At 47.6% G+C, this 27,201-nt stretch overlaps 1 protein-coding gene across 1 annotated transcript in view; it reads right to left on the reverse strand.

Moving 5' to 3' along the window:
- ITGA9 (integrin subunit alpha 9) overlaps positions 1 to 27,201 on the reverse strand; it is a 350,494-nt gene that overhangs the window by 298,803 nt on the left and 24,490 nt on the right. The window contains exons 4-6 of the mRNA XM_060163908.1: positions 20,989 to 21,112; positions 7,821 to 7,888; positions 2,018 to 2,147 (exon numbers count right to left, since the gene is read on the reverse strand). Of these exons, the coding sequence (XP_060019891.1) occupies positions 2,018 to 2,147; positions 7,821 to 7,888; positions 20,989 to 21,112 (322 nt within the window). The remainder of the gene's footprint in view (positions 1 to 2,017; positions 2,148 to 7,820; positions 7,889 to 20,988; positions 21,113 to 27,201) is intronic.

Genomic DNA, 27,201 nt, shown 5'->3' on the forward strand with positions numbered 1-27,201 from the left:
TTTTTATGGATGAGTATGTTCCATTGTATGATGATATCATAATGTCTTTATTCTCCTATTGCTGGACGTTTAGGTTGTTTCCAGTTATTTCAGCTTTATTGTGAATAAAGCTGCTATGAACATTCTTACACATGTCTTCAGATGCCACTGTCTCTTTTAATCTCCCAACTCTATTTCACAGATACGGAAACAGGGACTAAATGTGGGTAAGCAACACACCCAAGATCACACAGCAAGATTCAAATCCAATCTGTGTGTCTCCAAATCCCTTGCCGTGAACCATTATGCACACCCCCTCCTAAGAAGAGCCAGAAAAAAGCTGACAGTGGGTCGGTGGATAGATGGATGACGGAGCAAAGAATCCGCGGACGCAGAAAGAATCTAGAAACAAATGTAAAAGTTGTCTGAGCTTAGTCTAAATGTCTCCTGCTTTCTGAGAGCCCTGCCGGCAGTAAAAACCCTGTACAGGCTGCTGTATATTCTACAAACCTTTTCCTCATCCTCAAACCCTAATGTTATGACCATAAGCTGCTTGCATTTTGTAATGGTGTCATATTATGATCAACTCTTACTCACCAGGTGGCTGATTTCTCTCAGACTGGAGGCTCACGTTCCCTAAGACTATTATGAGTGACATCAGAGCTTCAAGTGAGCCTTGCAATCCCGCAGCATGAAGGCCTCTACTTGGCACACAGGAAGGAGCCACGGGCCCTGAGGCTCAGAGGACCTATCGACCCCAAAGCCACGTCCAAACTGGGTTCTTTTCTGCCTTCTCTTCATTCTCTGACCTAATAAACATGTGTTGACTCCCTCTTCTGCACCAAACACTATACCAAGTCCTGGAAATGTCAGACAAACTCCCCTCCTCCAAGGTGCTCCCAGCCCAGCGAGGGGTCCACACCAGCGGGCGGGGCTGTCTGCAGAGCATACACAGGTGGGCAGCTCGGCACCTAGACTCTGGGCTCAGAAACCACAGGTTTAAACCCCCACTTTGCTACTGATGAACCATGGGACCTCAGCAAGTTAAATGACTTCTTTGTACCTCGGTTTCTTTCATATGCAGAGCCTGGCATGGAGTAAGTCCCCAATAAATGACAGCATTTAAGGAGCTGGGTGTGCAGAGCAGCAAACACCCCAAAGACTCTTGAGTAAAGGTATCACAGTCGGTGCTACTGGGCAAAAGACTTAGAGGGGAAAAGACAAGTCAGCCAGTCCCTCCTTCCAACTCACAAGCAAATCTCCATACAAAAAGCGTGTCAGGGACTCCCCCAGATTTAAGTTAAGCGTAATGAGTGTGAAAGAACATTGTTTTCTCATCGTTAGGCCTTGCTAAATTTAGCTTCATTTTCAGCCCAGAATTACAGCATTTAGGGCCTGAATTAAAGAAAAGAGCCATGTCAAATTGTCTTTTACACAAGTAAAGACAGCCTCTCTCTGTTCACCAATAAGCATGGTCTTGTCCAGAGTCATTCTGGCCTGGTGGCTGCTAACTTAGTTGTGTCTACCTTCCTTCTAGAGGATTAAAACGGTTAAGAAAATAAAAGTTTTTCTGAGCCTTTAATTAAACCTCAGGATTAGGTTGCCATCCATCATGCTAATTTCTGGTTCTTATTATTTCTACCTGCAACCAGTTTTGTGACCAGAAAGCAGAGACCTCATCCAAAGGAAAGTCATGGAAAAACAGGATTCTCTCACACTCGTTTTGTATCTAATCATCTGAACCTGAGTAATTGCTAAAATAGAAAAAGAAAATGTTTGCTTCCTTGGAGGTTCACCTGTCAGTTTTTTAATTAAATCACACAGCTTTAATTCAGTCCCGTCCTTTGTTCTCCTCTCTCTACCTGATATGTGTGGAGCTCAATGTTGTGGTGCCCTTGGCTAAAAGTGCAACTAAGTAGAACAGCAGATGTTAAAGCCAACGAACTCTTCTTTCCACCAGTAAAGCAATCACTGGCAAGCTTGGTGGTAATCACTCCCACTTCCCCTTTCTTACCTGTCACCTCCTTGAGCTACTCACCCAGGTAGGTGTACCTCCTGTTCATGATCACTTCATCATTTAGTTTGAAATAGGTGTTGTCTGTGAGGTTCAGCACTTTGACCGTCCCAGCCCAATAAAATGACCCTGGGGCACCCATCACCACCAGCTCCTATGGAAGAGAAACCCAAAGGTAAACAGGGAAGGAAACTGAAGAGGGGAGAAGGTGGTGTGGTGAGACCCACAATCACAACAAAGAACTCGTAATTTAAGTAAAGATGCCACACCAGAAAATTTCTTCACCTGAGCAATAAAAAAAATTTCATATTCATAATGATTTACAATTGCCAAAATATGGAAGCAACCTATGCGTCCATCAACAGATGAATGGATAAAGAAGATGTACTGACACTCCAGAGAAATCCCCTCCAGTCCTCATTCTCAGGAATGGTTCTGAAGCTGGGTTTTCTGGCCACTAAAGGCTCATTGCAAAGTCAAAACAACGAAAACAGGAGAGCAGAGAGGCCCACTACAGGAAAGATGTGGACTGGGGAGAGAAGAGACCACAGACAGCAAGACACAGCACTACTATTAAGACAGGCCCAGGAAGCACCCCAATGTTCATAGCAGCATTATTTATAATAGCCAATATACGGAAGCACTAAGTGTCCATCCACAGATGAACAGATAGAGAAGATGTGATACATAGAGACAACGGAATATGACTCAGCCATAAAAAAAGAATGAAATTTTGCCATTTGCAGCAAAATGGATGAACTTGGAGGGCATTATGCTCAGTGAAATAAGCCCAACAGAGAAAGACATTATCAAGGCTTTCCTTCCCCAATCTTCCCCAACAGGAAATCCCTTCTCTTTGATTATCTATATTTTCTAAAGTATCTACACTGCAGTAAGAAATAATAAAAACTATTTTTCTAACAAATTCATTAACTTTTCACTCCACAATATTTATTAAGCATCTCCTACTTATACCAGATCCACAGATCAATCAAATCCCTTTGTAAAACATTCCCAGGGTAAGGCAACAAGGAAATGTACAGAATGTTTAGAAAAAATTTACCCAAAAGGGTTAAAATAAAGGCAGTTTTAGAGGAAACCCCTCAGCTGTACAAAAACCCCAAAGATACAGGCCTTCTGGGCTCATGGAGATGCTGGACACTGTACAGGTCATGCTCTTGTTACTGACACACACACACCACTCTTGGCCTCTAGGGTCCCCACACTGTTATACTTCAGAAACATCCTTCCAGGCTGGCCCCTCTCTACAGAGCTGGCCTCACCACTGTCAGAAGCTGCTGGTTTCCAACAAGTCCCTGGAGGCTAGATCCCGCCCTAAGAATTCTGAGTTTCTGTTGACATTTCATAAAGTGACACTGAATTCCCTGGGAGCAAATGTCTGAAAAAGCCAGAGCCATCTTAATAGAACAGCAGAGAGAGGAGGACAGACCACACAGAAAGGAGAGCACGTGTGTGGCAGCAGCAGTATCAGGACAATACTTTGAACAACACATGTTCTATGGTCAATTCGGTAAGAACCTTACCAAAGAACAGGGTGTGAGCATGGCTGGAAGGAAAGCCACCAGACTCCTGCCTGAATGGTTTGCTGTTGATAATTCATGAAGGTGTGGACCAAGAATGACCATTGAGAAGCACTTCACTTTAAGTTTCTGAGATCCAATCCATCTCCAAGGATGCTATGAGGATGAGAAACCGGATACCCTCAGGGGTATCTCACTGTTTTATAAAAATATATCACTTTCTGCACTTAGGACACATCCCTGGGAAAACATGGGCAGTGCATTCATTCATTCCCCTTATAGTCTGTTCTGTGTAAGGGACTGTGCTGGTTCTAGAAGGGGCATGAGAAAGACAAATGATCATCAGAGAAGGGAGACTTTCTCCTTGGTCTTAAGCTCAGAAAGGACTCTGTAATCAGTGCCCGAACACAAAGAGCACAGAAAGACAAAATGAGCAGTATCCCCAGTGCCAGCCATAACCAGCAGCTCTTCACGAGCCAAAGCTTTGAGCACCACCAGAGGCCTATAAGGCTCTTGGGGACACCAGGTAGTGGACGTGTTGTTTTCTGATGATTCAGATTAATCCAGGATAAAAGTTGAGAAATGTATGTCTAACATATCTGTATCCCCTCTCTCAAACATTACAAAGAGAATAAAACAAGGTCATCCCTCTCCTCAAAAACCTTTAAAACCAACAGCTTTTGGTTTCTTTCCCTCTCCTCTTACTGTTTATGCCCCCTTCTCCCTGCAGTTCAAACTAGGTAAACTGAGGCCCAGCCTGAGACCCTTGTGGCTGGGGGCAGGGAAACAGCATCTCCCTGGAATTCCCTCCTATTTGGCTTTTTCCATCCGCTGTGGTTGCAGCCTGGGCCCTTTTGACACTGTCCACAAGTGCCAGGAAAATGTGATCAATGCTTGGCTCCTCACCACCCAGGAACAGACAATGCAAATGCAACACACAGAAGTGCAAGCTTCTCCAAAAGCCCAAGGCCACCACTGCCTAAATCATGTGTGCAAAACTCCATCCATCAACAGCATGGGCCTTTCTGCAAGGGGCAGAACCTCCTGAGGCACACGGGTACCTGGAGCTGCCTGAGAGGAGCCTGGGGGGCTTTTCTCTGTGCCCTGTAGGTTGGCACAAGCAGGGGGCAGAATAGTCCATCAGAATCTGTGACAGAAGTCTGTGCCGGATGGATTTCCACCCAGATGTCCCCAGGCTCTCACAGTCGTGCCCTGACACCAGCAGGGTTGGGCCAAGTCTTCTCTTGCTGCTTAGAAGTATCTACCTCTGTTATCCTAGGCTACAAAAATAAATATGTTCCCGGGAAGTTCTCCCTTGTCCTCAACGCTGGGCTAAAATTCATGCAGTGTCCATAACTCAAACAGCTTTGATAACCCCAGGGTCATTGACGTTCAGGTCAAGCAGTCGCCTTGGGCCAGAGTAGTTTGGGGCAACATGGCCATGACCGGAAGGCCACAGAACTACGTCCAGCTTGGGAGGCAGCTGTCCACCCTGTGCAGGGACAGCCCAGCTCCCAGCAAAGGCAAACCCAAGTAACAAGGTCAGCAGGAGGGCAGGAGAGGGGCACAGTGCTGCCTGACCCCTTCAATCATATTTCCTGCTCGGCCTCCAACAGCTGAAGTTCCAGAAACGAGGGAGATTGGGAGTTCAAAGACCTCCTGTTTAGGGAGGCCAAAAGCCTGGGAACTGAAGCAGAGGCCAAGGCCCCGAGTGGCCGGTTCAGGACCGAGCCCTCCTGCTCACTGCCGCCCGGCTCCCTGCAGTGCTCCACGCACCAGCCCCACTGCTGCCCGCACCCTGCTTCCCTCAGGCTCTGGAGTCCCAGCAGGTCTTCTGGTAATCCGGAGCTGGCACGGCCCCCCGGGTTCCCCTCCACACCCTTGTCCTTCCTCCTCCTCCTCCTCCCCCCAGCCCCAGTGCCCTCGTCTTCCCTCTCTGGCTGGAGACATCCCTTCCCAGGGACTCTTCCTCTCCCCTAGCTCCCCACCAACATCTCCAATGAGCTCTCATTTCTGCAATGACTTGACTTTCTCCTCCCACTGCCTACAGGAGACATTCTGCTCAGAGTCCCCCAACCCCGGCCCTATGCTAAGCATACCCAGTCCCCTCAGAAACATACTAGCATTGGCCAAATCAAGCTGGATTCTAAAAACATCTATGTGAGTGTCCCATCCCATCACCTCACATGGCATGTGTATACAGCAGACCCATCAGTTTACCTCTCCCAGTGGATTCTTCCTTGGGCAGCCCCCTTTCCACCGGTACCACTGTTCCCCAGAAACCTGGCATAAAACCTCCTTCCTCCCCGCCTCAGTCCTCTGTGGCCATAGTCCTCTGGTCACCCAGCCCACCGATACTGCCTTCATATTTTCTGACTCCCCTCATCATATTTATTCCTAAAATATCCCATAGGCTGCCCTGTCCCTTTGTGGCTGCACCACAACACAGCCTCCAACCTGGCCTCCTCCAGGCTCTCCCACTTCCAGACACCTGGGCACAAGACAAGCCCAAATAGATTTCCTTACGGCACTGCCATCACTGCGTCTGTAAACTTATAGTAGTTCCCCGCTGCTTCCTGCATTGAGTCATACTTGCTACATCTCAATGGAGGAACAACAGCCATAGAAATTACACCCTCTATATGCTTATTGAGATGGAAGATGGGTAATCTTGGCATATAGCAGGATGGTATCTCAAATCAATGGGGACAAAGAAAACATTTAACAAACCAGTATCAGAACAACCAACCAGGGCTTCCCTGGTGGCGCAGTGGTTAAGAATCTGCCTGCCGAGGCTTCCCTGGTGGTGCAGTGGTTGAGAGTCCGCCTGCCGATGCAGGGGACAAGGGTTCGTGCCCCGGTCCGGGAAGATCCCACATGCCACAGAGCGGCTAGGCCCGTGAACCATGGCCGCTGGGCCTGCGCGTCCGGGGCCTGTGCACAACAGGAGAGGCCACAACAGTGAGAGGCCCGTGTACCGCAAAAAAAAAAAAGAATCCACCTGCCAGTGCAGGGGACACGGGTTCGAGCCCTGGTTCCAGAAGATCCCACATGCCGTGGAGCAACTAAGCCCATGCGCCACAACTACTGAGCCTGTACTCTAGAGCCCGCAAGCCACAACTACTGAAGCCCGCGCGCCTAAAGCCCATGCTCCGCAACAAGAGAAGCCACCACAATAAGAAGCCCGCGCACCATAACGAAGAGTAGCCCCGGTTCGCCGCCACTAGAGAAAGCCCGCGCACATTAACGAAGACCCAATGCAGCCAAAAAAACTTAAAATAAATAAAATAAAATAATTTATTTTAAAAAAAAAAAGAACCAACCATACATTTAGGAAAACAGTGAAGTTCATTTCTCCCGTATAATGTCTGCACGCATAAATCTAAGATGGATTAAAGATTTAAATATTTTTTAACCTATAAAAGTGGCAGAAAAAAATACACGTGAATATTTCATAGTCTTAGGATGGGGATGACCTTCCTAACAGAGGTCTAGAATCCAGAAAGAAAAAGACTGACAGATTTGACCAAATATGAATGTTCAATGCCCATATAGTAAAGACACCATTAAGCAAACTTAAAAATCAGGTAAAAGACTGGTGAAAAATATTGTAACACATTCAAGAGATATGAGATTACTATTGAAAATACAAGATCCTAAAAATCAGTAAAACAACAGTTAAAAAATAACATAATAATGGGCAAAGAACTTTAAACAGGCAATTTCCAGAAAAAATAAACACAAATGGCCAATATTTGAAAAGGATACTCAACTGCACTAATAATTAGGTAAAGGGCCATTAAAACACAATGTCATTTTTTTTAATGACAAAAATTTTAAGTATTGGTTAGAGGGTATAGGGACAATGACACACAACTGGGGGGAGTGTCAACTGGTAAATGTTTCTGGAGTGCAATTTGCCAGCATGTGTCAAAATCACATTTTGAAGGGCTTCTGACACAGCAGTTCCTCTACTGTGCAGCTCACCTACAGAAATGTGCACTTGTGCACAAAACACTATGCGTGGGGACCTCTGTAATAATGATGCTAGTAAGGATCTGGCATGATTCAGCAGCAGCTGAAACCAGTGGGTGTCATAGGCCTTTTCTCCCCCTCACTGTCCCATCCCCTCCCACAGCTCTGGGTTGTCCTCTGATGAGTGAAGGAGAAAGTCAGGCCCATGGGCCAAGACACAGAGCTTGGACTTTAATCTACCATATGATGGGAAGCCATGCAGGAAATGAACACCCATGAGAGAAGAGAAAGGCCCAAAGAGTGATACCCACCTCAGTGAAGAAGCCCGCTATCCCAGCCTGGCAGGAGCCATGTTCCTCTCCATACTTCTTCTTATACTCTAGAGGGGGAGGGGAGGGAAGAGAAGCAAACCACAGCCTCATCAGTGTGTGCCAGTTGTGTGCGGAGTGCCTGAGCATGCTGGGCATGTTCTTGAGTGCGGCCGCAGGCCCGGCCCAGGGATGCCGTCCAGACTGGGGCGCAGAGAAAAGTCTCAGGAATCCACCAGACCTCAAAAATCCAGGCTCTGGTGCCATCAGGCAGTGAGGCTGCCAAGTGCCCTGATGGGCTTCCTCTGTGCATGTGGGAAAGGAGAAGCAGCAGCCACGGTAATTAAGTGGGAGGCCAGTGACAATTATCTCATTCACTTCAGAAAGGACGGAAGCCCCAGGAGGAAGAAAGAACTGAAAACACGACACAGAGATGGAATGATGTGGCCATCCCAGTGTGGAATCGCCTGGGAGACGACCAAGCCTCCCCAAAAGATACTCCATCCAGCTGGAGGCAATATGCTTTCCACCATGCGACCAGAAACTAGCCCTCAGAGCCCAGGGGCTGTGGGAAGAGGGGACTCCGCCGGACTGGCCCCAGAGCACGGTGACACCATCACTGACACCTCTTGTCCTCCTTGTGTGGAAGGAAAAGGAGAGATCTCTTTCTCCCTCCACAAATGGATCCAAAAGAAAACAACAAGATAAGTTCTCTTCCCCCACCTGTCCCTCAGCTCCTAATACTCCGACCCAACAAACGGGAACTCTGTTGCTACTGTTTCATATTTCAGTTGGCATTTTAAGTTTAGCATGTTCTGGGCACTGTGTCAGCTGTGCCCACTCACCATTTCATCAATCCCTCATCCCTGGGAGGGATCATCACCATTTGTTAACAGGTAAAACCCCTGAGGCTCAGAGAGTTCAAGTGATTCATCCAAGGTCACAAAGCCAGAATTCTATCCAAGTTCGGCAGACTCAGAAATTCACATTCTTTCACCTCTGTGGCTGATCAAAGGTTTTGCAGTGAGTGATTACACAAAACCCAGAAGGTGACAAGCCATGTGAAATAATGACATGGGTAAAGGCATGGAGATGGAGTGATGTTCAGCTTAGGTGACTCTAATTACATGTGAAACTGACATTGCTGGACAGAGGCTCACGGCTGCCTCTGGGCACCTTCAGGTCCAAGAGACCCAGTAAAATGACCCAGTGACCCCCATGTCACCCCCTGGGCTCCTGACAAGTCTCTGGTTCCATTAAAAGCAATATACTTAATTCTGAAACACAAAATAAATAATACAAAGGAACAGTGAAGCTGTGATTGCAACACAGTGCCACTTCCTGTGGTTCCAGAGTTATGTCCTGGAGGAGAAGCAGAAGGGCCCTGGGGAAATACACAGAGGAATTCATTTTCTAACAACACTCACTGCAGAGCCTGGTAACATTCTCCAGTAAGTGGCCATTAACCAACTGCTAAATTACAACAGAATGTCAATGGAGTTACTCCTCTTCCAGGGGAGGGCTAAATCAGTTCCTCCTACCTTGTCCTGTTATTACAAAGAGAACTCACAGCCCTGCCAGAAAGCAACCCAGTGACAGTAGAACACACTTCTCTGCAAAATCTTGCACCAGGGCCAGGAGCGGGACTTATGCGAAGTCATAAAGAGATCCTGCATCAAATTGTACGATGGCAAGAAACCATAAAAACTAGTAAATCCTGTATCAAATAGCACAATGGCAAAAAGGGTCAAAATGTCCCAACCGGAACAAACAGTCATATTAAATGTGGAAGGTCTGGCGAAAAGCATATCCACCCACTGACCCGACTGTAAGTCTCAGACAAATGAAACACAGAAAGGAAATTCAGCCCCCACGAGCTGAAGGAAACTACAGTGCAAGGACACTCGAGTTCAGCCTCATAAATTTAGGACACGAATAGGAATTATGTGGGAATCTTTCATGTTTTAAAGAAAACAGTCCCAAGATCTCTTCTGTGACAGGGGCTCCAAAACTAGACGGGAAAACTTGTCTTTCTCTACCCCATCCCCACACTCTGCTGGCGAGCGCTAAGCCAGGAGCAGGCCCCCGGTTCCTGAGGTGACCACAGCCATTCTGGGAGCTGGGAGGGTCCCAACCCCACCCCAGGCCAAAGGACCGCAGGGGAAGCCCTTTGACCAGCACTCAGCCGGCATCGTGGCACCGTTCAGAGGTCAGCCCGGCTCCCCAACCTGGGATGGCCTCTTCCGAGGTCTGTGGGCCTCACACACGGGAAGCAGTCACCATCTCACCGGCTGCGACATTCCTGAAACCCCAGGGTCTACACCTGCCTTCTCAGCTTGCTCTAGAGCAAGGAATCAAACCACGTGGGGCTCCTGACAAGCACCCATGGCTCCTGAGAGGACAGGCCATGTTCTGACTGCCCAGAAATGCCTGTACTCTGATTAACCCCTTCAACCTGGAACAGGATCCAGTCCTATGCTTCCTCGCTCCCCACAGCACCACACACTTTGGGGGGCAGCTGTGGCAACTCCATCTAGGAAGGCTCCACTGGTATGTGTATCTGACATTTCACATTCCACAGCCTTCCAGAACCCCTCCTCAGCTTCTGTGCCCAGGTGACCTTGTAGGTAAAGGTAAGTGATACCCTCTCCCCATCTCAAAATGTGTTTGTTCATCACATAGTTTATTCAACACCGAGATGAGTTCACCCATCTCAGTGCCCCCAACACCAGCCCGGTGTAAGGTACAGTGTGTGCAGGTGAGGCTTTGCTGAGGGAAGGTGTGGGCGCTGCCGTCCGTGCCCAGACCCGAGGCCCCAGGCGGAGATGCAAGAGGATCTGGCACATTCTTTCAGCCACTGAGCACCTGGACTCTCCAACTTGCTCTCCTTGGACCTCTGTGCCCCCTGACCTCCCAGCCCTGCCCTCTGTCCTCCAGTCCATCAGGCTCTGTGACCTCCACCCCAGGCTTGCTTGAAGAGGAGTTGTGTCCTGGGAATCCAATCGGTGGCATCACTGACCCCAGAGGCCTAAGGATGGAAGTAGGTGTGACTGGAGCAGGGCAAGTACACACAGGATGGATTTTTCTGGGCTTCCCAAACCTAGGTTGACTGATTCTGCCTTGGGCAATTCCATCTCCCTCTTGGGCCTCAAGAGAAACTGCATAGAATATTCAGAACCGGTTCTTTAATCCCTGCCCACCCCCTGGCATGATCCTTCACGGACTGTCCTCAAAGATCTGAGGACACAGATGGGACAGCCCACGCTGGGAGACACTGAGCCTGTGTCCAAGCCTGGCCCTCCTGGTACAAAGTGCTCTTCTTCTAAAAGCCAAACTCCTGTGAAGAAGTGACGTGAGCAGGCTTCACAGAACACTTCAAAGCTATTCCTGATCAACCACATCGTAAGACTCAGCACCATTGTGCGAGCACAGCCACCCAAACCCCAAGTCAAGTTCTGTGCCTGGCCTGCTCCTTTCCAGTAAAAATCAAACATCCACATTGTGCCGGCCTACCAGATATTCAAAAATCCTGATTAAGTGAGAAGTGATCTAAGAAAGACTTTGTAAAGTGAACAAGGCCACACAACAGGTAAACTGGCACTTCAGGGTGCAGTGGTGGCCCTTAGGGCCCAGGCCTGGGCTATGGGGGCTTCCCAAGAGATGCTGGCCAGATACACTGGATCCTGGACCACAGCATGCTTCAGTTGTTTTCACTCTGTTGAGTGCTATTTCCATGAGTTAAGGACACCACTGTTATTTTAACCTGATACCTTCTGCAAAAATATATATATATATAATATATATAAATATATAAAATACATATATATTTTTAAATATTTTATATATTTTATATTTGTGTGTGTGTGTGTGTGTGTGTGTGTGTGTGTGTATAAAGGGCAGGTTGTAGTTTCTCTCTAATCCAGTTCTAAAGTACAGGCCTTTCTTCTTCTTCAAAAATTATATACATAGGGCAATCTATCATTCCCGTATGCTAGAAACTCGAGTTTGCTTGCCTATACTGGAGAAGGCAGGAGATCCTCTACCACAGAGCTATGAGAAGGGGGGTGAGTGTGGAGACAAGGGGCTGTCCCATCACAGCATCCCCAGGTCACACACCCTCCCTCTGCGGAGAGGTCCAGGAAGTAGAGGGCGGAGGGCTGGGGCAGGACCTCCAGCCTCCTGTGTTCTCAAGAAGAACTGCTCCTGCACACACAGAGGCACCAGGCCACTCCTGGGCACTTCCATTCAGTCTCCAAAGGCTCCGAGGACGTGGCCGGGGAGAGAGGCCCACAACACACCAGTTTCCTCCCTCTCCGCTGTGGAACAAAACGTTCATCCACCTCGAAGCAGCAAGGGAGAACCGGGCTTGGCACCACAGCACCTCATGGATGCTGTAACAAACCTGACTCTGTTAAATGTGGGGCAACTGAATCAGGGAAGCAAGATGTGGTGGAACGAGGGGGCCCAAACATCCCTTGGAAGAGCTGGGAACGGGTTGGAAAGCTCTTTCTGCCGTGGGTGGGTCTGAATTATGTGGCCTGCGTCACACACTTTGATTCATTAAGTTGCATGGCTCCTCCAGTCTAAAAATTGTAGTATTTTCCTTGGTTGAGCTGCTGGTTTTACTAAACCCTGTCTAAACAGCAGGCAATTGAGAGAGGAAAAGATACTGGTTTCCAAATGTTCATAACCCACAACTCAATGCATGGAACGTACACTAATGAATTTAATTCATTCAAGAATTAGCCTGGGTGGAGTCGCTTCCTGCACTCTTCCCAAAACACTGGCGGGATAAAACCAACCCATGGAAAGATCAAGATTTACATACAGTGTAACATATATTCTTCCTACTGAGCTCTCTTCCTTTTAACCATTTGAGAAAGTTTCATCTTTCAAAGCTAGTCTTTCTAACACATCAATTTTAAAATTATCTTTCCATAGTTCCTTAGCTTAGCCATGAAATAAAATATCAGAGGAAAAAAATAACTTTCCAGTCTTAATGTCTGAATTTTTGCTCAATTTATGAGTGAATACTAACCAACTGATAATTAAACAATTTGATTACACTTAAGAACTTATATACAAAACAAAAACAGACCCAGAGACATAGAAACAAATTTACCAAAGGGAAGAGGTGGGGAGGGATAAATTAGGAGTTTGGGATTAACATACACACACTACTATATATAAAAGAGATAACCAACAAGGACCTACTGTATAGCACAGGAAACTATACTGAATATTTTGTAATAACCTTTAAGGGAAAAGAATGTGAAAAAGAATATATATATCATATATATATCATATATATCATATATATCATATATATTTTATATATATCACTTTATATATATATATCACGTTGCTGTAACCTGAAACTAACACAACATTGTAAATCAACTATACTTCAATTAAAAAACAACAACAGGGCTTCCCTGGTGGTCCAGTGGTTGAGAGTCCACCTGCTGATGCAGGGGACACGGGTTCGTGCCCCGGTCCAGGAGGATCCCACATGCTGCGGAGCGGCTGGGCCCGTGAGCCATGGCCTCTGGGCCTGTGCGTCCGGAGCACCGCAAGGGAAGAGGCCACAACAGAGAGAGGCCCGCAAAAAAAAAAAAAAACAACAATTCGGAGGACAATGAAATCAGGTAGACAGAAATCTAGTGATAAAAAGAGTATTTAAATATATAAAACAGCCCTCAGTTACAAGGACCACAGCCTAAATGGAAAAAAAAAAAAGAAATGTGTTCTGAGCTTAATAGCCACCACCCTTCTTCTGCTTAATAAGCCTGTGACCTTCATCAACCTCCCTAAGCTTCAGTTTTCTCATCTGTACAATGGGGATAAGAATACTTAAACCACCCCCATGATGTGATTACTCACTAAGATCATAAATGTTAAAAACCTAGCACAACACCTGGAACCCAGTAGGTGCTTGAAAAATATTTGGTGACTCTGAATCTGTTAGTGTCTCTAAAAGGAAGAAACCTAAGACATCCATCACACAGATATGTAATTTTAGAAGAGGAGATTCATAACATTTGAATATCCATAAGGAAACTATTAGATGACATAATTTAAGTAGTTTAAGTCATAGTTTAAGTCAATAATTCCACACAATGTATGAAAACATGTTTGAAGTGCAGAATATATTTATGCCCAAGATAAGAATTCTTAGCACCAAAGGGAAAGCTTGATGGGTCTCCCTGAGCTCCAAGAGCCACTGCCAGAGGCTTGGCCCTGGCTGTCCCCTCCAGCCACCCTCCCTCCCAGGGTCCCCCTCCACATTAATTGGGCATACTACAGAACTGCATCTGCTTTTTTAAATTTGCTGCATTTACTTAAATGAGATAATGTTTATGAAAGCTCTTTGGAAACCATAAAATCCTATGTAAATGTAGAGCTCTTTATTTAATAAAAATTTATGGGGCTTGTTCTTGAATTTTTAAATGGATTAACTTAGCCTTTTATGGTTCTCTCCAAAACAAAAACACAACAAAACAAAACCTCAACTGCTTTTCATTTGTAAATGGATCTTGATTGATTTGTATCCCCTGTGGAGCCACAGCCTTCAACATTAGAAGGGGGAAGAGGAATCTTCTCATCTAAATAGAGGAATCTATTTCCTTCTCTAGAAATGATCTCCATCTTGAGAGATGCAAAAGCAATTAGGAATTAAAGGCCTGGCCACCCCCTGATAACGAAGAAAATGGTACAGAAATATTTGGAATCAATGGGACAATTTTAAAGCAGGGTAAAATTTGATAAACTAAGACCCCAGCAATTCCAAACTTGAGAATATTTAAACATGGCATGAATTAAACTTCAGATCATCTACATAAAGAGAGCTTACCAAGAAAATAAATTGTGCAAATATGATCTTCAAAGGAATTTTTAAAATTATAATCTTTTCAAGGAGTCTTAAAATCAAGTTGGCAATACCCAGCTTTCCACCCTCCATTATTCATTAAAGCAGGACCGCTGGATGCCTTCGGAGAAGGTTTAAGGACACTATGATACTATTTAAAAAGTTAATTAGAAAATTCCCTTTTATTGAGTACTCACCCTGAGCTAGGAGCTGTGTTAGGCACATTATATACTTCAAATACCTCTCTTTTTTTTTTTTTTTTTTTTGGCCATGCTGCGTGTCTTGTGGGATCTTAGTTCCCCATCAGGGATTGAACCCAGGCCACCGTGGTGAAAGTACCGATTCCTAACCACTGGACCACCAGGGAAGTCCCAAATACCTCTTAAGTAGGGATTAATCCCTCCATTTTACAGAGGTGGGCACTGAGGTTCAAGGCCAGGGGCGGGGTCTATCCAAAGTCACCCAATCAGGAAGTAGGAGCTACAGGTTCATGGGAATAAGTGAGTGGTAAAGCCAGATTCTGAAATTAGATCTAATATACAATGGTACCCAATTGCATTTATCAGTGTTTTATTTTTAATACTTTTTGTTAATTTAGCTGAGCTGCTCCCAGATTATTCCATATTAGTGAGAATATAAAGATGACCTGTTTATAACCCCCCCTCCTGCCAAGCTCTGGCTTCTTGCCTCAGTGGACTCGAGGGCAAAGGATGAAAGAAATCTCTGCGCTTGATTTTATCAATGCACTGACTTCACTTCCGGGAGTCCTAAAATCCCATTGTAACAGGAAAGAGCTAAATGGGATTCTAAGTTCGATCTGTTTCTTTGCCTTTAACCTTTGCTTTTCGCTGCTTTTGTTATTATAATCATACAGAATGGCCTGCCTCAGGGAACCCTGCCCCCTCTGCCTGAATGTTAAAGTGCTCCTGTTCAGCTCACAGGGAGACCATCTGACCCCATTCACCTGTGGATGGCTGCAAGAAAGAAGAAATTAACACATCCCTTCACCGGAGGCTGGCCATTCCAGGAGATATTTGCAAAATTTATGGTATTTTTACTTTACTTCCTCATCTCCTCCCCCTCTCTGTGCTATAAAAGAAACTGGCATCCAAACCCGGATAAGATGATTTATCGGAGACACTAGTCTGCCATCTTCTCAGAGTGCCGGCTTTCCGTTTTAAAGTCGTATTCCTTGCCTCAACACCTCATCTCCAATTCATTGGCCTGTCGTGCAGCGAGCAGCGCGAGCTTGGACTCGGTAACCATAACTTGGTTAATAGCAACTAATGTTTTACAGTGCACGCTCTTTAATTTATGAAGAGTTTTGCCCATCTGTCACCCCACTAAACTTCTCATTTTCTCACACATTCTGATATAAACCAAACCCCATATGGCAGTAATGACAATATTCTCCTATCAAATAAACGGTTTGACTTAGGGGTACACGCCATCCGTTTATTTTACTTTCTGTCCTAAATTCATTTTTGTTTCCCATTCCCTCTACATTTCCTGGTTCCAAACAGGATATTCTGATAGCATTTCCCACCAACCAGAAACAGGAAGCACCCGAAAAGCCAGGAGAAAAATGTCCTTGTGCCAAACCAAAGACGGACTTTTTTAAGAAGTGAAAAGTTTGAGACATTGTGGACAGGTGCCCACACACTTAGAGGCTCTCCTCAATTAAACCAACCTCCCAACATTCTGGAGAGAGCACGGCTGACCGTCACTGAGACCCACAATCAGGCCACAATTAGAGAACAGTGTGTGGTCTTTCTGAACACTTTCACCTGCATTTTCTCATGAGCTTCTCACACTAACCCTCAGAGGTAAATGTAATGGAGGCATCATGGTGTCCATTCCCACCGAGGGTCCAGCCACAGGGTTGAGGCCATGGAGGCAGAAGCCTGGAAGATCAGGCCACACCCAGCCCCACCCTGAGGTCTTTCCACTCTTGCAGAGGAAGTGTCCATCCTCCCCTGCCCAGCATCCACCATTTGTCTTTTCCATGGGCCCCAACAGGCTGCAGACTCTAGGCAGGTCTCCGTTTTTCCAGCTGTAAAATGAAATAATCCTACCTTAATGTCACCTTAAACGAGGATGCAGCCTGGGCCTTTGCAGAGGTTCCAGGCCATGTACACGGGCACAGAATTCTCTCCCCACTCAGCTCTGCCACTTTGGAAGCATCATGTTCCCGCTCTGTTTTCCCCTGTAGATGGGGAATTTCTTGGGCTTTATCCATCAGGCACTTAGCACAGGGTCTAACAGGTACTTCATAAAACTGAGTGGACTCTATCCCTGGTAGACAAATTAGTTGCCCTATAGTAATTAACAAACACTTACTTGGCAGACAGTACATTAGCAGATAATATGGTATATTAACATATATGTGCTTATTAGCATATACAATCTTCCCTCAGTATCCATGAGGGCTTGGTTCCAGGATGCCTACAGATACCAAAATTTGCAGGTGCTCAAGTGCCTTATATAAAATGGCAGAGTACAGCTGACCCTCCACATCCTTGAATGCCAGCTATTGCTCTAAGAACTTACAAGCTTTAACTTAATCCTCTCCACAGCCCCTTGAGGTAGGTTAGGCACAAAAGGTTAAGTCACTCATCTGAAGTCACAGCATTAACAAGTGGCAGAGGGCTTCCCTGGTGGCGCAGTGGTTGAGAGTCCGCCTGCCGATGCGGGGGACACAGGTTCGTGCCCCGGTCTGGGAAGATCCCACATGCCGCAGAGCGGCTGGGCCCATGAGCCATGGCCGCTGAGCCTGCGCATCTGGAGCCTGTGCTCCACAGCGGGAGAGGCCGCAACAGTGAGAGGCCCGCATATGGCAAAAAACAAGTGGCAGAGCCAGGACTGGGACTCTGACGGTCTAGGCCCAGAGTCTGTTAAAACTCAGCCTGAGCAAGCCACGCCACATCTCTGGATGTCAGTAAAGACAAAAAGGCCAGGCTGGGTGATATCTGAAAGGTCCAGTCAAACTCCAAAATACTTCTGTTGTACTTCACTACCACATGATCCCCCAACTGGAACAGACAGCCAGCGTTACTGAGTTTTTCCACATTAAGAGAAAATAATGATTGCCTTAAGAGCTTAAGTAGGTTTAGTTTAGACCACCAAACAGGGAGATGGAGATCCCAAAGCAAGAGCATAGGCAAGGGCCCTGTGGCCTGCATACCCCACCTGCCAGTCCCTCTTCTAGAGAAATGTGACCATCTGCCACACCTCGCCTCTTACAGGACCAAGAACTACAGACGCGTTCCGTTCAGTCCCCCATTGTTCTAAGGGGCTGCTTATACCCCAATGCTCCCCATCCCGGCCCCACCCCGTACTCCTCCCTGGGCACTGAATGAGTTAGGATACAGAAGTGTGGGTGCCCGTGGGGATGAAGGACTGGGCAGGGCAGGACCACTTTGCTACTTTCCTTGCTGGCTCCAGCTGGCCATCATTAAGTCAAGGAACAACCATAGAAAAGCGTGATTCTAGAGGCCGAAGCCCATCCCACAGCCACTGTTGCACGAGGAATGTGGGTTCCTGTGACAAGCTTGTGTCAGTCAGCTATTACTGCGTAACAACCAGGAAATCTCCTTGCAAACAATGACAAGCATTTATTTCTCCCATGCACATCTACAGGTCACCTAGGGTTTGGATGACCTAGCTGGGCTCTGGCTGCAGGTTTAGGGTTTGGGTCTGTTCCACACGTCTCTCTCCTGGGACCAGTGAGCTACGGGGAACACGTTCAGGCAATAGTCCAAAGCACCCAGAGGGGTGGGCTCGGAGCTCACACTCTACTGTGAGTGACAGACATGTGGAGCAGACATGACTCAACCTGCTACCTGGCCCCGTGGTGCCCTCCTTGGCTCACGGAGGCTTGCACGTTCCCGCCAAGGTCAGGCCAGAGCTGCCAGCAAAGAAGACAGGCAGGTGCCCTTGAGAATACCAACACCCAAAATGTTCATGTTCCCCTCCCTCATGATTGGACCTTTGGGACAGTTCAGTCACCCTCTCTTATTTTGAGAGGGTGAACAACTGGCTCCTATTTAAATCTCATTTAAACCAGAAACACCAAAACACAAAACAAATCCCCACTAACCACCAGGGGACAAAATGATTTGCTGAGGTCAGACAAATGAAAATTCAAAACCCAGCTCTATCCACCATGTGATTTTGAATGACCTTTCACAATTTACTTAAAAGCCGAGTCTTAGCATCCTCATCTGTAACAGGAGAAAGGCAACACAGAACCCTCGCTGCCAAGGGGGCCCCCCCAGATCCCCCCCTTACCATTTCTGTAACATGGCCTGACTGCCACCTGCCAGCACCTGCATCTCTCTGCCTGGGGGCTTTCCCCGCCCACACACATGGCAGGACAGGATGCCCAGTGGATACAGACCCATCCCCTCACCCCTCAGGCAAGATAATTCTAAGGTATGTGTCCTACGCTGGCCCAGAGATTGTATCCCAGTGGCCCAGGCTGGTAACTCATGGGGACCACACCCCTCATGGGCTGCCTTCCCCTCCTTTTCTCACTTTCCCGCTCCCCACTGGTGTCTTCTGGAATAACTTCCAAAACAAACTACTTCCAGTGATTAAGACTCCATGCTTTCACTGCTGGGGGAAGGGTTTGATCCCTGGTTGGAGAATTAAGATGCCCACATGCCGCGTGGCATGGCCAAAAAAAAAAAAAAGAGAATATATAAAGTCCCCAGACCAACCCCATTGTACTGCTGATCCCGCCCCCCCAACTGCCTGATAACAGATCCTTTAAAAGTGTAAGCCACAGTGACTACAGGTACAAATGGACATGTGACCCCAGCTCCCTCTCCAAAGGGCTGTCTTTTGCTTTCTAACGCTTACGGTGGTGTACAGGGGAGTCACTAGGGATGGCAACGTGGCCCTATTTCACAAGACAACTTCTGAGAAAACCAGAGTGCTGCTGGTCCTATTGCATAATTAGTTGGGTTCTATCCCCACAGCCTCCATCGTCCCTACTGATTCTCTCACTCCTCCCAGCCTCACAATCTACCCAACGAGTTCTTCCAGGGCCTTTTCACTTTTCCTCCTGGAAAAAAAGGAAGCAACCAGCTGGGGCAGTCAGCACAGTCCTGGCCCCTCATCGGTGTCTTTATATGACCTATCCCTCCTCCTCTCGACTGATCACATCATCATCTATTTTTCAGATGAGGTTTTTCTTTTGATGGGGGCAGTACAGAGATAAACAGGGCCAGAGTTCAGTTGCCTAGCATGGTCCTGCCAGAGCTGATCAGATGCTGACATGGGATCAAAGAAAGGGTTCCCCTCACAGAGGAGAGGGTCCATGCCTCCTGCAGGGACCTGGCCTTTTCCCAGAGCCCCTTTTCAATGGCCAAAACTTGAAACATGGGAAAACCCAGGGAGGCCCAAGGGAAAGGTGGCCACGGGCTAGTGGAGACTTCTGTCCAAACAAATAAATTAGGGGGAGAATTAAAACATAAACAGCCAAGCACTTAGCTCACTTGGAATTAGGCTAAGCAAACCCTGAGAGCACAAGTTGTAAAACAGCAGTAAATGACACTGAATCCGTAAAGCTCAAATTCAACTGAGCTAAGTCATGATAGGCTCAGTGGTCCCCAGCCCAGGCATTAGAACCGTCTAAGTAGGGAGCTTGACTTGTAAGGAGTTTCCTTCCCAAACCCCAAGTGCCCCTTCGTAAGGAGCTCTTAAAACCATGCCGAAGGTGCACCCAACTCTCCAGCATCTGCCAGAGTGTGCAGACCGGATGAGAAGGAAAGCCAGACTTGGGATGTCATGAAGTGACTGAACCCTGGGCCTTCTCTTCCCCCTGCCTCAGGACATCTGTCCACGGGTATGGCCGGGAGTTGTCTCGGAAGCGTTATGACCATCTGGGAGCTGCATGGGACTGTGGAGACCATCTGAGCCAACCTCTGAATTTTCATGGGGAGGAAACAGGCCCAGAGAGGGAAAGCAAGTTTCCCAAGGCTGTACAACATCTGGCAGTGTCAGGAAACCGAGAGGCTGGTGAATTTCAGTCTGAGACTTTATAAAGCCTGGGAAGCACCACGGGCTCTATGGCACAGATGGACAAGGCTGGGCAGGGCCTGGCAACGGTGCCCCTTCCCATCTTCCTCATTACCTGATCCTCGGACACCAAAGGGCCATCTGGGGACATGGTGCAGCCCTTCTGTTAGAGTGTGGAAAGCCGGGCGAAGTGTTCACATGGTGGTGTGGAGATGGTTGGGGGTTGTTGGCGCGTGACGTGGGGTCAGAAAGCGAGAGGGAGGATCAGTCAGAGCTCACCTTCATAGCAAGGAATCAGCGTCCTGCCTTGGGCCTGGAGGTTGGATGGGATGATGTAACAGAAGCCGTGGGGCAGGATGTGGTCTGTTTCGTAGTAGATGTTCTTCCAGCGGTGGGCACAGGCCTAGAGGACAGAGAGAGGTTCAGAGGAGAAGAGTCAGGCTCAGGAGGTCACAAAGCAGAGCCCGGCAGTGCCAGGTGGTTCTGTAGGAGGAGAGAGGTGCAGAGGGGTCAGGAAGCCACCTTCTCTCCCATCCAGCCCAGGTGCTGTGCTGGGTGGGCATCAGCAAACTGCGAGAGCCTGGGGAGCGCCCCTGGGGGAGGCAGACAACCAACAAACATACAAACAAATGGGGATCCTAGCAAGTGCCGGAAAGGAAAGACACTGGGTTATGGACTGAGAATCTGGGAGTGGGGAGGACAGTTTTCACCTGGAGGCCAGGGGCAGCCAAAAGGATGAGAAAGAGCCTAACACACTGGGCACAGAGGCAAGTGCTCCAGGAGGGAATATCAGGGGCAACGGAGAAGGCTGAGGGTCCACAGAAAGAAAGGAGGCCCGTGGGGCTGCTGTGGAGGGAGGTCAGGTCAGAGAGGGGACAGGGGACAGGCCCCGGGAGTCTTACAGACCTTGGGGATGACTGTGACTTTAGTGGATGTGCTGACAGAGGGTCTTACACAGGCAAGTGGCATGGTCTGACTCACAGTTTGGAAAGATAACTGGGCTGCCGAGTGGAGACTGTAGATAGGCAAGGGTGGAAGTGAACATCAGGTGAGGGATGCTGCTGCCTGCACCAGGACAGGGGCAGTGGAGATGGGAGAAGGGGGTGACCTCACGATGTAGAGGTAGAGCTGATGGGCCCAGGGACCCACCAGATGTGGGCAGAGCAGGAAAGGACAGAAAAGGAAACCAGGCAGAGGATAAGACAAGCACCCAATACCCGCTTCAGGGCCCTCGGGCCAGGATGGATCCATTGTGCGTGCCCCACACATGCACCTGTTCATTCCTCCATCAAGTATTTACTGAGCACCTACTATGCACCAGGCTCTGAGCTGGCACTGAGGATGCAGCAGTGAACAGTCACAGGTCCATCTGGTGCAGCAGACAGACTCGAGTCCTCAGCAAAGAACATACTGAGAAAAAGCCAGAGACGAGGAGTGCTGCTCCACCCAAAACAGACCCTAAGCATCAAGGTGCTACCTGCTTGCCCACGGAGCAGCCATCGGCCTCCATCAAACGTGAGACCCTTCAGAATCACATGGAAGCCTTACTAAATCACAGACCGCTGGGCCCCACCCAGAGAGCTGGCTCGGCCAGTCTTCAGGGCCCTGAGAATCTGCATTTATAACAAGCCCCCAGGTGAGCCGAGGCCACTGGTCCGTGGAGCACCTTCAGGAGCTCCTTTTCGGGTTCAGGGCAAAGCATTTGGTTAAACCATATGAAGTTGCTGATATCTGACTGTTTTATATCATTAATCAGAAGTAAATGTTTGTTGACGGTCTTTTGAAGTAAATTTACATACAGAAAAATGCACAAATCTCAAGTGTACCATCTAATGTGCTTTGACAAATATACTCTCCTGTAACCAAACCCTTAGCAAGATATAGAACATTTCCATCTCACCAGGATGGTCCCACATGCCAGGAAGTGGCCTGGGCCTCTCCGAGGAGGTGACATCTGAGCAGAGACCTGAAGAAAGTGAGGAAGCAACTGGGAGGGGCCCTGAGGTGAGCGAGAGCTTGGCACATGCGAGGAGGTGAGACCGACCCTCTGGTCAGCTCTGGAGGGGAGCCTCTGGGAAGCACTGGGGTCGAATGTGCCAAGAGACACCTGGAGGGAGGGCAGTTCTGGGAGCCAGAAGCAGGAACACAGACTTGCATCCTTCCCCACCGGCACTGGACACACCCAGCCTCACACTCCAATGCACCCGCGCAGCTGGTGAGGAGCCCAGCTGTTTCCTGCAAAGGTGTGCGCTCTGCCTAGCCCCACCTGTTTCTCGTGGACATTCACACTCACTTCTGTTATCAGGTTGCTTCACTCTGGCCAACAGATGCATTTTCTTAAAATACTGCATTTTAAAATAATCAAAGTGTTTCACTTCTTTGTTTGCATCAAACACACTGATTTTGAAGGCTGTAACATTCTGCATTTACATGGTCCACATCTGACCGCTTCTGTAACCCTGGAAGGTGGGGAGGTGTCTTAGAATTCGATTTTCTGTACAGGAACCCTGGGTATCAGAGAGTGCTTTGCTTAAGTTCCAGAGCTGGTAAGTGCTGCAAACAACACAGGAACCCACATTTCAGAGTCCTCCTTGTCTTAGTAGAAAACATTTCCAACTTATAACTCCCAATGCCCACCTGAGAAGCCATCAAAACCCACCCTTTGAGGCAGGTCGGGTAGCTATTGCCCTTAGAGCCTCTCCACAGGTCTCAGGACCCCCGAAATGACCTCTCTGGGGTCGAACAGGATGTCCAGGCCCTGGGCAGTGGGGGAGCTCTCCAGGGCCTGGCTATCCCTGAGGTTACTCTACAAAGAAATTCACTGCCTGCCAGCCTCTCTGGTCTTCATGCCTTCAAGCAAACTGCCCAAGGGCCCTTGACAAGGCTGCTCTCTGTCCACGAGAAAACGAGGACACTCAGAGCGGCGAGAAACCTCAGCCTGCCCACACTCTGCCTCCTACCCTATGATGTTAATCTCACTGTTCCTTATACTGCAAACCACCTTCATTCCTCCCTGCGCGGTACTATTCTGCGCTTCTAGCATATTTCTCAATAGACTGAAATGATATCAGGCAAGAAGCTAAACAACAGTATCACTCGGTGGATCATCACTCCACTCCACTAAGGGTTTTAATTTTATTTTATTTCTGACCAAATTCTGATAGTTTGCAAATTTGAATCACTTACCATCTAATTAGCTGGTACATTAGTTATATTTTAGTTTACGGATTTGGCAAAGCTCGTGGGCTTACCATGTTTCACTGTATTTCTGGGTTAGAGGGACCAAAAAGGACCGAGGAGGGTGTTTACCATGACCCACGCTGACTCTTGTAAGGACGGACTTTGTGTATTTAATGTCTAGCTTATTGTCTTATTGATTGATTGATTGATTGATGGCTGTGTGGGTTGCAGTATGCGGGCTTCTCATTGCAGTGGCTTCTTTTGTTGCGGAGCACGGCTTTAGGCGCATAGGCTTCAGTAGTTGTGGGTCGCAGGCTCTAGAGCGCAGGCTCAGTAGTTGTGGCGCACGGGCTTAGCTGCTCCGCGGCATGTGGGATCTTCCCCGACCAGGGCTCATGTGTCCCCTGCATTAGCAGGAGGATTCTTAACCACTGCGCCACCAGGTAAGCCCTACTGTCTTTTTTTTTTTTAAGTGGCATAAACTATTTAAGAAGTGATCTCGGGGAATTTCTAGAAGATCCAAAGATTGCATTTCACAATAAACTAAACTAAAATTAATGCATTCTGTGAGGTCAGAGATCAAAGTGTCAAAGGCAGTTTGCATGTAAGAAAACAAGGACAAGTGTCTCTGAACATAAACTACAGAAAGAAAAGACTTTGTTTAGTCCCAATTATCCTTATATATACACGCATGTCAATCTGACTCCTACATTAAGAAAAATTCCTAGGGACTGTCTCCAAAGCATTAATATCTCCATCAGTCTCTCCAAATGAGTTCTGCTGTGAGGGAGGCAGGGGGTGTGGGCAGAGCAGGCAAGACCAACAGGAGAAAGAGAGCACCCTCTGGAAACAGCAAGACTTATTCCAACTTGGATTCCAAAGAATTATAACAAAAGAGGGGGGAGGGTCTAGGACCACCCCAAATCTTTTTTTTTAACATTTTACTGCAGTATAATGGCTTTACATTGTTGTGTTAGTTTCTGCTGTACAACAAAGTGAATCAGCTATACGTATATACGTATATCCCCGTATCCCCTCCCAATCCCATCCCTCTAGGCAGACCACCCCAAATCTTAGCATCTTACATACTTCAGGTTATAAGGGTTGTTCTTCCTCCCAAAAGGATAAAGAGATGAGTATATTTCGAAGGGCTTTCTTGTATGGAAACACATGTCCTTCCTGGGGGTGGTGGGTACTGGGCCTTTCCGATGGCTCAGCCACAGCAGCATGTACGTCTCCCCCCACACCACGCCGCACCGCCCTCCCACCACCACTCCCCCCTCCTCACCCTCTTACACATGCATTTGCCATGCACAGATGGCCAGAGCTTTCCCATGCCTCGGGTCCATTCAGCACAGGCTGGGCCAGGCCCTGGGCCACTGAGAACAGGGGATGGAGGGGATCAGGGCCCTGATGCCGCAGATTCCACCCCCCAAAGAACCTTCCACTCTAAGGGAGGAGGGAATGGCCTGGGAGGTCCAGGGAAGGTGACTTCTGGGGTTCTGGGAAACTCATTCTGAAAATGTTCACCTACTGAAAACTCATCTAGATGTACACAGATGATTTGTGCACTTTCCTGCATGGATGTTAAAGTTCAGCAAAAAGTTCACTTAAAAAAAAAATCAGGAAACAAAGCAACAGAAGTAAATGCAAAAGTGTATCCTGTGGCTTTGAAAAAATGGACAGATGAGAAGTGGTGAATAGATAGCAACTGCCCTGATGCTCGGAAAGGAAACAGCCAAGAGATAGAGCTGGGGAACACCGCTTCCTCCCAGAAGTCAGCTAGATGCTGACTTCAGTTGTTGTCTGAGGCTTGCAGACTCTGCTGAAAAGCAGAAATGTCAGACTTGAACATTGTGAGCTGCCCTCCCAGGTCCAAGAGACGACTCAGTGCCTGTACTGGGTTTGTTGAGTGGTTATTACCAGAAGTGATTTTTTCCCCCCGACTTCTTAAACTGTCATCTGCATCTGGGAGTGCGGGAAGGGAAGAGGCTTGCCTCTAATCCCAATGCTGTGTTCACTCCAGGTATCATTTCTTCCCTGGGGCAATGGAAGGAACCACAACGTATGTGGATCCGAGACTGGTAGGTACTGAGCCAAGGGCAGCCTGCCAGACGAGCCCAACGTCCTGGGTCTTGCCACAGCTGGCTGCCGGTCCATGAGGCCAGAAAATGCCATGTGTCATCGAGATACTTGACTCCCTGTCACAGCTTTCAAACTCTCTATCTGTTCTTTTTTTTTTTTAATTTATTTATTTTATTATTTTATTTTTGGCTGTGTTGGGTTTTCGTTGCTGCGCACAGGCTTTTCTCTAGTTGCAGCGAGCGCAGGCTACTCTTGTGTGCGGGCTTCTCATTGCAGTGGCTTCTCTTGTTGCGGAGCACGGGCTCTAGGCACGCGGGCTTCAGTAGTTGTGGCATGCTGGCTCAGTAGTTGTGGCTCGCGGGCTCCAGAGCACAGGCTCAGTTGTTGTGGCGCGCGGGCTTAGTTGCTCTGCGGCATGTGGGATCTTCCCGGACCAGGGCTCGAACCCGTGTCCCCTGCATTGGCAGGTGGATTCTTAACCAATGCGCCACCAGGGAAGCCCCTCTATCTGTTCTTTACTTTGAAATCAGCACCAGATGCCATTTTCAAAAAAAGCCATCCAACCTTTCCCTCTTCAAGCCCAACCTTGGAATCCAATATTATGCTCCTTGGGGATACAGGTGTCATGCCCACACCCCAAGGCACCTCCCAAGTTCTCAAAACATATTTGAGTACAGTGGAGAAAGGAGAGCCTCTTCAATAAGTGGTGCTGGGAAAACTGGACAAGTACATGTAAAAGTATGAGATTAGATCACTCCCTAACACCATACACAAAAATAAGCTCAAAATGGATTAAAGACCTAAATGTAAGGCCAGAAACTATCAAACTCTTAGAGGAAAACATAGGCAGAACACTCTATGACATAAATCACAGCAAGATCCTTTTTGACCCACCTCCTAGAGAAATGGAAATAAAAACAAAAATAAACAAATGGGACCTAATGAAACTTCAAAGCTTTTGCACAGCAAAGGAAACCATAAACAAGACCAAAAGATAACCCTCAGAATGGGAAAAAATATTTGCAAATGAAGCAACTGACAAAGGATTAATCTCTAAAATTTATAAGCAGCTCATGCAGCTCAATAACCAAAAAACAAACAACCCAATCCAAAAATGGGCAGAAGACCTAAACAGACATTTCTCCAAAGAAGATATACAGACTGCCAACAAACACATGAAAGAATGCTCAACATCATTAATCATTAGAGAAATGCAAATCAAAACTA

This window comes from Lagenorhynchus albirostris, chromosome 10 (genome assembly GCF_949774975.1).
Source record: "Lagenorhynchus albirostris chromosome 10, mLagAlb1.1, whole genome shotgun sequence".
Taxonomy (NCBI): domain Eukaryota; kingdom Metazoa; phylum Chordata; class Mammalia; order Artiodactyla; family Delphinidae; genus Lagenorhynchus; species Lagenorhynchus albirostris.